Here is an 11,730-nt window from a genome sequence, read left to right on the forward strand (position 1 = left end):
TATAATTTCAATAAGGCAGTTTAACAGCTGTTTTTATATTGAATTTCAATGCAATACATTTAGGTTTCATTTCAATGCAATACATTAATACTATTAGGTTAAAATATCTGACTTATGTGATATTTTATAAATATCCATATATAGTAAACTTATTTTTAAATAAAAACTATCTATAGAGTTGCTGATGGAAGTTGTAACACAGGCTTTTGAAACAAATTAATAAATGTCCAATTGATTTATACTACAACTATAGAGATACTTTATGAGTTTTTGTTTCATTAATAAATACAATGATAAAAATGAAAAATATTCCTATCTGTATTGAGACTCTAAGCTATCATTATTATCTACCAAGCAGGGAATTTTCATTTGTGTATTCTGTGTATGAGTTAGAGAGAGGAACAGAAAGAGAAGGAGTGAGAGATAAAGAAACACATGCAAAAGATAAGGAAAGACAGAAAATGGAGTATCTATGCTTATTACTTGGAAAGTTCATGTATGATACATGAAAGCACTACTGTCAGAAAAGTATGTTTATAATAAAAATTTCTGTAGGATGTGTTCTTGCCCTTCAGCTTTATCTCCCAGCTCTGTCTTATGAGAACCCATCAAACCAAAGCACCAAAAATACCATGAAAACAAGAGGTTGCTTGAACCTCCATACTTCATGCTCTGTTTGGCTGCTTGTAATATTCTTGTCCACATCACTATTCCATTTTACAGATGAAGACAGGTAAAAGCTACAGAAATTAACAAAGCCATGGCAGAGTAAATGCATAGAAACCACTATTATGCTGTTTCTCATGACAGCAAACTTGTACTTGGAACTTTATATTAGCTGTCTCTCCTTTTAACATTTTATAATGGTGTAAAATATATAGTTATTATTCTTCTCTGTCAATATACACTTAAATATCTTACCAGTTATTTCTGTCATCAGAGAATAGAAGATTGGTGAAAAATGACACAGGTTTAGGTGATTTGAAACTGAGGTGGCAGGGGAGCTTATCATTAATTCCAGTATTAGATCCTGTGATGACTCTGCCTTTTGGAAATGTCACAGAAAATGGTTGAATCTCATCATCATCAAGAAGTTTTGCAGTAGGAATCTGGAAATGTAGTGTTGAATTTCTATTTAAAGTTAAAAAGAGTTTGTTAGATTAAAGTACCAAGAAATTGGAATTAATATGTATCTCATTGTTTCTTGAATCACCAAAAACTTTAAAAAGCTGTTTGCAATAATATGCTCAATCATTAAGCATATATTTGTGTCATTTCTTGGTAATTCTAGAATTTGAATTCATGGCTTCACAACTTGCTAGGCAGGCCCTCTACCACTTGAGCCATGCCTCCAGACCTGTGTTGTTTTTATTTTCTGTTAACAGTATAGGTAATATTGTTAATATATAAATTTTACCACGAACAACTTGAGATGATCTAATGTATCTTTTGTTCTAGAAGGATTAAAAAGAGAGATAAAACACCTGATTAAATACAATGTGTTTTAACCCAAACTATGATATAAATAGCATTGTTCTTAAATATATTCTGGTAAGTATTTTCCAAAAATTATAACTTTAATAGCTACAAATTTAGTATACATATACTAAATATTATTGATAGAAGCATATACATGCAGAAGTTTAATTATTTATACATTAATAACATACACATATATCATGAATAAAATCATCACTATTCAAAATCTATTCAATGTTCATATCTCATAAAACATCTATAATTTATTTAGCTAAGCTAAAGTGTTTGTAATTTTAAAAAAATTTTTATTATTCATTTATTCACATGTGCATACATTCTTTGGGTCATTTCTCCCCCGCCCCGCACCCCTCCTTCCAGGCAGAACCTGTTCTGCCCTTATCTCTAATTTTGCTGAAGAGAAGACATAAGCATAATAAGGAAGACAATATTATGTAGTACTGACTTTACTTTTTTTAGAGGTGATAAAATTTTTTTATTCATTTACTCATATGTGCATACATTGGGCCATTTCTTCCCCCTACTCTTCCAAACCCTCTTTCTTCCCCCCACCCACCCTCGCTTCCAGTCAGAATCTGTTCTGCCCTTATCTCTAATTTTGTTGAAGAGAGAGTATAAACAATAATAAGAAAGACATAGTATTTTTGCTAGTTGAGATAAGGATAGCTATACAGAGAGATTCTTAGCATTGCTTCCATGTACAAATGTGTTACATTCTAAATTGATTCATCTCTAACTGACCTTTTCTCTAGTTCCTGATCCCATTCTCACATTGACCTCTGTTGCTTTAAAGTTTCTGTATTAGTTCCTCTGCAGTGAGGACATCAAATACTGTCATGTTTTGGGTTTCTTACCTATCCCCATACCTCCCATGTGTGCTCTCACTTTATCCTGTGACCCAAGTCCAATCACATTGCTGTATTTGCCCTTGATCTAAAGTCTGCATATGAGGGAGAACATACGATTTTTGGTCTTCTGAGCCTAACCTCGCTCAGAATGATGTTCTCCAGTTCCATTTACTTGTGAATGACAGGATTTCATTCTTCTTCATGGCTGAGTAAAATTCCATTGTGTATAAGTACCAAATTTTCTTAATCCATTCATCAGTAGTGGGGCATCTTGGTTGTTTCCATAACTTAGCTATTGTGAATAGTGCTGCAATAAACATGGGTGTGCAGGTGCCTCTGGAGTAACCTGTGTCACATTCCTTCGAGTATATCCCCAGCGTGGGACTACTGGATCATATGACAGATCTATGTTTAGATTTTTAAGAAGCCTCCAAATGTTTTTCCAGAGTGGTTGCCCCAGCTTGCATTCCCACCAGCAGTGGGTTAGGGTTCCTTTTTCCTCCCACATCCTCACCAATACATGTTGTTGGTGGTGTTTTTGAGGAGGCTATTCTAACAGGGGTGAGGTGGAATCTTAGTGTGGTTTTGACTTGCATTTCCTTTATGGCTAGAGATGATGAGCATTTTTTCATGTGTTTTTGGCCATTTGAATTTCTTCTTTTGAGAAAGTTCTATTTCGTCTAATTGCCCATTTCTTTATTGGTTCATTAATTTTGGGAGAGTTTAGTTTTTTGAGTTCCCTGTATATTCTGTAGTATTGACTTTAAAACTGAATTGCTACTCATAATTTTTAGTGATCAATGACTATTGAATCATATTATTTTGTTTTATTTTATTACATATGTAAAAACCTATAACAAATAAGAATAACTAAATGGTACACTGAATTAAAAACATGGAAAGTAATTTATAAAGCCAGTTTGAAACATAAGGAATCTGCCTGTATAGCTGTCTTTATCTCAAACTAGCAAAAATGCCGTGTTTTCCTCACTAAAAAAATAAATCCAGTTTGACAGCAATTTAGTTTCTAATTAGCTGAGCATCATTGGATAAGTCATTATTGCTACTGATTTTAATTTATGTACATATAACAAGGGCACTAGGTTACATCAGCTCTTCAACTCTTTTCACATACTCATTTGATTATGCCATATTTTTCATGACTCCACTTTTTTGTTGTTTTGCTGGGTGGGGATACATTGTGGCATTTATAAAAGTTCTTACCATGTATCTTGAGATGAAGTAGTTTTTCAATTGATAGTTTCATACATTAATTCAAAAATTAAAAGATTAATTCATCTAGTAGACATTTCCTAATTAAAAAAACTTTCTACCAAAATACAATTCAAGCCACTATTCTATCCTAAGCAATAGCGGTTAGTTACTGCCATTAAGATGGGGTTTCAAAAGAACTGTAAATCCAAAAGTTATGCTAATGCTAAAGAAGTTATCTCCTTCACAAACTGGATGGCATTTAGAGCAAGCCCCATAGCATCAGTAAGAACCCAAAAATATCTTTCTTACCAAATGTTAGAATTTAAATGATTGCACTATGCTCTTCAGCTTTAATTTACTGCATAAAAATAAATACGTATTACATTTATTTATGTAGAATAATCAAAATATGTAGTGTTTCTAGACTTTTAAAACAATTTTATCTCAATATTTTGTTACCAAGAAACCTAACATCACTGTCTTACTCTAGAATAGTCATGTTCACATAGATAGCAAATTATTTATCATTTCACCTGTCATAAGAAATTTGTACACTTTCCAAATTTTGCTACTCTGAAAAACACTACAATGAATAATCTTAAACACAGCTTGTAGTACACTGTGAAATAATATTTCTAGGATATACTATTTCAAGTGTCAGGGACCACCTTAGGGACAAAAGGCAGATGCAGTCCTGGGGCCTTAGCCTATAACCTATTACCCATTAGAAGGTATTGTATATATTCTTCTCTTACTTCCCCAAACAATCATTGCCCTCAAAACTCTGATGCACTAATAAAGTCAGGATGCATTTACCATAACATCTTCAAGGATAGACTAGATGAGAGAATGAGGATATTGAGGAATCCAGAAAAGGAGAGAAGACAAGTGAACTCCTGGCCCTTAAGCCTGTTTCTCTTCAAAGTCATAGTGTGTGTTTTCTGCCACCACTTCCCATGTGTTCTCTTCACAGCTATGGTGCCCATCCTTATAACAAGCCCAGAATGTTTATCCAGAATGGAGACACCTAAGGAAGGAATGTGTAGCTCTTGGGATAAGCTGATAGCCTATTCCTCAAGACCAGGATGTGTATACAATAAAAAGAATCTGGCTAAGCAATGACCAGAACCAATAAGAACAGCAATACCCACCTGCCCCAAATTTGGCCCACCTCACATGAGCAAAAACTTCATCTTCTGCTTTGATCTATCTCTATCTTTTTCCCTCCCCCTTCCTCCCTCTATCTCTCTCTTCCCCTCTCCCCCTCCTCTACCTCACTTTCCTTCAGTTTAAACTGATGCAAGTTCAAACTGAAGCCACCTTCACCACCTGCTTTTCTTGAGGAAAAGACTCCATAAAAACTATGACTGAGTGTACATACTCTCTTTGGTTGTTTGTCACTGAGACAAAAGTTCCTCCTGCCCCAGTATCACCATGAAGTGGTGTGAGATACATAAATGTTACACTATGTCCAGTACTATCTACTGTGGTCAAAATAATTGACACTGACTAGTTTATTGGACTACCCAATTTTACCTTCCTCTGACAGGCAAAAGTATTATCTTTAATTTTTATTTCAAATTTTACAAAATGGCCAATTATATGTTTTAGTGTTTATTTTCCATTTATGAATCCTCTTCTGTTAAATACCTATTGATGATTTTGTCAACATTTCTACTGAATTATTTGATATTTTTCTTTGGTTTTGTTCAAAATTAGCTCAGGCTGGCCTTGAATTCATGATCTGACTGCCTAAGCCTCCTGAGTAGCTAGAATTACAGGCATGCACCAAGTGTTGATGTTTTCCTAATTTTTATCAGTCATTTATTTCGTTGTTAGCATGATTTTATACCTTATTTAACATTCCTAGATTGGAGCAAGATGGCAGATAGCCAATAGACCCTGGAACCTGAGCTCTCAAAATTCCAAAAGAATACTTTGTAGTCATGGTAGTAAGAATCAGATCACCTGGCTTTTTCACCAAGTAAGATACTGCCAATGCATACGGGGAACATATTTGTTTTTATAGCAAATAACAACTATGGAACCCTGAGTGCTGTGGACTGGCAGTTATGCAGGTACACCAGCTAGAGAGCCATTTTTCCTTTTATTCCCCCTCTCTCAGAAGAGCAAAAAGTCAGTGCGAAGAACTGCAGAATGAGTTCAGTGAGCATCTGGGATACCCTGGACCCACCAAAATTCATAGATGCAGAACATCTGACTATCCTCTGCCTGCATTAATGCAGGCTGATCCCCAATACCACTGAGTGAAACTAAAATCCCTCCAAGTAAGCAGGCATTATCAACTCTGAAGAGAACCATAGTTCAGCATAGATTTTGGGCAGATTGCACCCCTCCTGGTCAAAACTAGTGGCCCAATAACGGAAGGTAAATTTCACCTCTGCCTGGTGAGGGTAGGGCAGTGTGTGGAGCCTATCCAGCCTACGTGGGAGCGGGGTGGCCCAGCCACAGTATGGAGAAAATGACAACACATTTGACCACCTTAAAGAAACTTGCAATGAGCTGAAACTAACAGCCTTCCTAGAGAAGGGCTATTGACCAAAAAGCTCAATTTTAGCCCCCAGGATTGCCCTGCAGACAGAAGAGGCTGGTGGCTGCTCACTTATCAACTCCCTTTGGTATTATTTCAGAAACATGTGTACAAAAACAAGCTGACCACCCTCCCAAGAAGATCCTGGGCTTAAGTACCTTGAGTGGAACTCCCAAAAACAGTCTGGTAGGGAAGGGCACCATAGATTATCACACAGTCCAGATATCAACCTTTAAGAGGAACAGGGTCACAGAGAAAGCCCCTGTCAGAAGGGATAGCACTGGATTAGAAATCAGGGGGAAGTGCCCAAAGTACTCACTGAACTGAGAGGAAACCCATTCCTCTCTATAACAAGGAAGAAATCTGGACAATAAATATATTTTTTCTTTGATGTTTCTTTGTTGTTATCTATCTCCTTTTTCCATTTTGTACAAATTTAAATTTGCTTACCCCTCTCTTGTTCCACTTTCCTTTCTCTACCCCAAATTTTTCTCTATTCTTCTTTTTTCTCTTCCTTCTTCTCTTCCTTCCATCTCCTTGCCTTCCTCTCCTCTCCCTTCTTTTCCCCCACTTTCCCTACCTGCTCCAAACTAATCACTCACTGAGTAGTCTGTTATACCAATTTTGTATATCCTATCACTCTGCAATCCCTGACATTAGCACCCTTCCCCACAATGACTGAAATATACCTTTACAGACATTAAGGCCTTACTAGCCCATAGCCCCCACACCTCATAGCTCTTCCCAATCACACCATCCCCCCTCCATGCTTCCTCTACTAGCACTATCATTTTAATTGCCTAAGTATAAATCTTTATGCAAACAACTGTTATCTCCCAAATGCCTGCTGTTTACAGATATTTCCAAGGGTTTTATATATTATGTAAATAAACTGGATTGTAATTGAATCTGTGAATTTCTTACTGCTACATTATACCTCTGGGTCAGTAAACAGAAATTACAACAACCTGGAATAAACTAAGCTAGCCAGAGCATGGAAATTAAGTCAAGGGAAAGATAATAGGTGAGTAAAGCCCCAAACTAACTAGTCAACACTTGAGCAAAGCTCAAAATAGAAACATGGGAATAAAGAAGGCAAGGGAATAGGACTCCTCAAAAGGATAATAGTCAACTGGGCAACAGTGGATCATTTCTGTAATTCTAACTATTCAGGAGGTAGATATCAGGAGGATCACTATTTGAGATAACCTGGGCAAATAGTTTGGGAGACCCAATCTCAACAACACCCAACAGAAAAAATGGCTGGTGGAGTGGATCAGGTGTAGGCCTTGAGTTCAAACCCCAGTAGTGCAATAAATAAATAAATAAATAAATAAAAAGGCTAACAATCATACAAGAGAGGATTTGGTAGAAAGTGAAGGGGATGAATCCTCAGTTGCTGATGTCAGAAAATGATGATAAAATGTTTAATGAGCTTAAAGAAGAGCTTAAAGAGGACACAAAAAAATAATTAATCTCAAGAGAACATGGATACAAAACTTGAGAAGACACAGAAACAACTAAATGAACTCAAAGAGAATTTCAACAAACTCAGAAATGAAACTAAGGATATGATAAAAAAAGAGTGATAAATGAAATAAAGAAGAGAGAAAGAACAGTAGAAGATATGAAAGAAGAGCTTAAGAAAGATATGGGAAGTCTCAAAAAAAAAAAGATCAAACAGAAACACTGGAAACAAAAATTTCCTGAAGACAAATAAAAAATTCTGTTGAAAGCCACTCAAGTAGACTGGAACAAGTGGAATACAGCATTTCAGAACTCAAAGACAAAATAGATGTTAAAGAAAAAAACAGAAGAATTCTTAGACAAAAGAGTCAAGAGGTGTGAAAAGATATATGCAAAAATGATGCAACTCCATCAAAAGACTAAACATGGTAATCGTGGGAACTGAAGAAGGAGAAGAGGTGCAAACCAAAGATACAGATAATATATTCAACAAAACAATAGCAGAATGTTTCCTGAATCTTGAGAAAGAGATGCCCATTCAGGTACAGGAAGCCTCCAGGACACAAAACAGACATGAACAAAATAGAAACTCTCCATTGTATATTATAGTTAAAACAATAAGCACAAAGAACAAGGAAAGAATATTGAAAGCTGTAAGAGAGAAAAATCAAATAACATGTAAAGGTAAACCCATCAAAATAACAGCAGATTTCTCAATAAAAACTTTAAAAGCAAGAAGGGCATGGAGTAAGGCTATTTTGAGCACTGAAAGAAAACAATTTCAATCCTAGGATATTCTACCCAGCAATGCTAGCATTCAAAATTAAAGGAGGAATAAAAACCTTCCATGATAAACAAAAACAATACATTACCACTAAACCAGCACTACGGAAGATTGTGAAAGGAATCCTACACATAGAAATTGAAAACAGAAATACCTATCAAAGGGTGGGAATTACTAATGTCAAGAAAAGAGCAGAAAAGAACTTAGAGAATAGCATAAAATTAGTTTCACACATACAAATCCTTACTCAATAAAAACAATTAAATGTCAGGAATCACCACATACCTCTCAATATTAACAGTGAATATTAATGGACTCAAACTCCCATCAAAAGACATCTATTGGCAAACTAGATTAAAAAGGAAGGCCAGACATTTGTTGTTTACAAGAAACCCACCTTACAGACAGAAACAAACATTGGCGTAGGATGAAAGTGTGGGAAAATATTTACCAAGCTAATGTCCCTGAAAACAGGCAGGAGTAGCTATACTTATACAGATAAAGTAGACATCAAACCTAAGTTAGTCAGAAGAGAAAAAGGTTACTTCATGCTAATAAAATGAGCAATATAACAAGAAGAAATAACTATTGTTAACCTATATGTACCCAATGTCATTAAACATACACTACTAGACTTAAAAAACACATGGACTCCAATACAGTGGAAATGGGAGTGTCAATACTACTGTATCACCAATAGACAGATCATTCAAACAAAAAATCAACAGAAAAACTCTAAAATTGAATGACACCATAGATCAAAAGGACCTGACAGACATCTACAGAGTATACCATCCTGCAACAGGACAATATATACTCTTCTCAGCAGCTCATGGAATATTCTCCAAAATAGATCATATTTTAGGTCACAAGGCAAGTATTAACAAATATAAGAAAACTGAAATAACCCACTGCATACTGTGAGACCACTAAAACAAGACACTAAACAAACATTGGCATAAACACTAAAACAAGAACTTGACAACAACAACAACAAAAAAAAAAACCCAGCAGAAAACACTGAAACACCTGGAGAGTGAACAACACATTGCTCAATGATCAGTGGATCATAGAAGAAATAAGGGAAGAAATCAAAATGTTCTTGGAATATCATGAAAATGAATTCACAACCTACCAAGACCTAGGGGACAAAGCAAAGGGAGTGCTAAGGGGAAACTTTATAGCCATGAATGCATATACTTAAACACAGAAAGATCTCAAATAAATAACCTAATGCTATATCTCAAACTCTTAGAATAACAAGAAAAAGCTAAACCAAAAACAAGCAGATGGAGAGAAATAATAAAAATAAGGGCCAATATCAATGAAACAGAGACCAAAACAAAATCCATACAAAGAGTCAATAAAACAAAAATCTGGTTCTTTGAAGAGATAAATAAGATTGATAAACCCCTAGCAAACATGAGTAAAATGAGGAAGGAAAAGACCCAAATTAGTAAGATTAGAAATGAAAAAAGGGAGATCACAACAAACACTAAGGAAATCCAGGAAATCATTAGGGACTACTTTGAAAACCTATATTCAAATAAATGGGAAAATCTAGAAGAAATATACAAATTTCCAGATACTTATGACCACCCAAAACTCAACTAAGAGGATATTAATCACCTAAACAGATCTATAACATGCATTGAAATTGAAGCAGCAATAAGAGTCTCCCAAAAAAGAAAAGTCCAGAACCTGATGGATTCTCCACCGAATTCTACCAGAATTTTAAAGAACTAGGACCAATACTCCTGAAAACTTTCCATGAAATAGAAAGGGAAGGAATATTGCAAACTCATTCTATAAAGCAAGTATTATATCCATCCCCAACTCAGACAAGGACACAATAAAAAAAAGAAAGAGAGAATTACAGGCTAATTTTTTAGAAGCAAAAATCCTCAAAAAAATATTGGCAAACTGAATTCAACAGCATATCAAAAGATCATGAACCATGATCAAGGGGGTGTCATCCCAGGGATGCAGGGATGGTTCAATATATACAAATCATTAAATATAATACAGCATATTAACAGAAGCAAAGACAAAAACCACATGAGCATTTCATGTAGATACAGCAAAAGTCTTCAATAAAATTTAACAACCTTTCATGATAAAAGCTCTGATGAAACGAGGAATAGAAAGAATGTACCTCAATATTATAAAGGCTATATATGCAAGCCTGTAGCCAACATCACACTAAATGGGGAAAAACAGAAACAATTTCCTTTAAAGTAAGGAATGAGAAAAGGGTTTCCACTCCCTCCACTCACATTCGACCTAGACTTGGAATTTCTAGCCAGAGCAATAAGACAGGAAAAAGAAACAAAAGGAATACAAACATGAAAGAAAGAAATCTATCCATATTTGTAGATGACATGATCTTATATCTAGAAGACCCAAAATAGTACACCAAAAAACTCTTAGTCCATCATAAATACCTTCAGTAGAGTAGCAGGATACAAAAATCAATCTAAAAAATCAGTAGTTGTTTTGTACACCAACAATAAACAAACTGAGAACTAACATAGGAAAACAATGCCATTTACAATAACCTCAAAAAAAATCAAATACCTAAGAGTAAACTTAAAGGAAGTGAAATACCTCTACAAGGAAAACTACAAAGCACTGAAAAAAGAAATCAAAGAAGACTACAAAAGATGGAAAGATCTCTGATGCTCATGGACTGGCAGAATCAGTATTGTGAAAATGGCTATTTTACCAAAAGCAATCTACATGTTCAATGCAATTCCCAACAAAATTCCAATGGCTTTCATCACAGAGATTGAAAAACCAACCCTAAAGTTCACTGGGAAGCAAAAAAGACAAGGCAACAATGATCAAAAATGAGCAACGCTGGAGATTTCACAATATCCGCCATCAAACTATACTATAGAGTCATAGAAATAAAAACAGCATGGTACTGGCACACAAAAAAAGATATGAAGACCAGTGGAACAGAATAGAAGACCCAAATATGAATCCAAGCAATTATACCAACCTGATTTTTGATAAAGGCACCAAAACATAAAATGGAGAAAAAATAGTCCCTTCATCATATGTTGCTGGGAATACTAGATATCTGCATACAGAAAACTGAAAGTAGATCCATGTGTTTTTCCCAGTACAAGTACCAATTCAAAGTGTATAAAGGACCTTGATATAAGACCTGAAAATTTGAAGTTAGTACAGGAAAGAGAAAGGAATACACTGGAATTAATGGGCATAGGAAGTGACTTCCTAAATAGAATTCAAATGGCTCAGAAAGTAAGAGAAAGGACTGACAAATGGGACTACATGAAATTAAAATGCTTCTGCACAACACAAGAAGAGATGGAATGGGAGAAAATCTTTGCCAGCTATAT

At 35.2% G+C, this 11,730-nt stretch overlaps 1 protein-coding gene across 1 annotated transcript in view; it reads right to left on the reverse strand.

The window, feature by feature from the left end:
• Cfap47 (cilia and flagella associated protein 47) overlaps positions 1 to 11,730 on the reverse strand; it is a 393,644-nt gene that overhangs the window by 290,072 nt on the left and 91,842 nt on the right. Inside the window, exon 26 of the mRNA XM_074062282.1 lies at positions 922 to 1,131. Within this exon, the coding sequence (XP_073918383.1) occupies positions 922 to 1,131 (210 nt within the window). The remainder of the gene's footprint in view (positions 1 to 921; positions 1,132 to 11,730) is intronic.

This window comes from Castor canadensis, chromosome X (genome assembly GCF_047511655.1).
Source record: "Castor canadensis chromosome X, mCasCan1.hap1v2, whole genome shotgun sequence".
Classification (NCBI taxonomy): domain Eukaryota; kingdom Metazoa; phylum Chordata; class Mammalia; order Rodentia; family Castoridae; genus Castor; species Castor canadensis.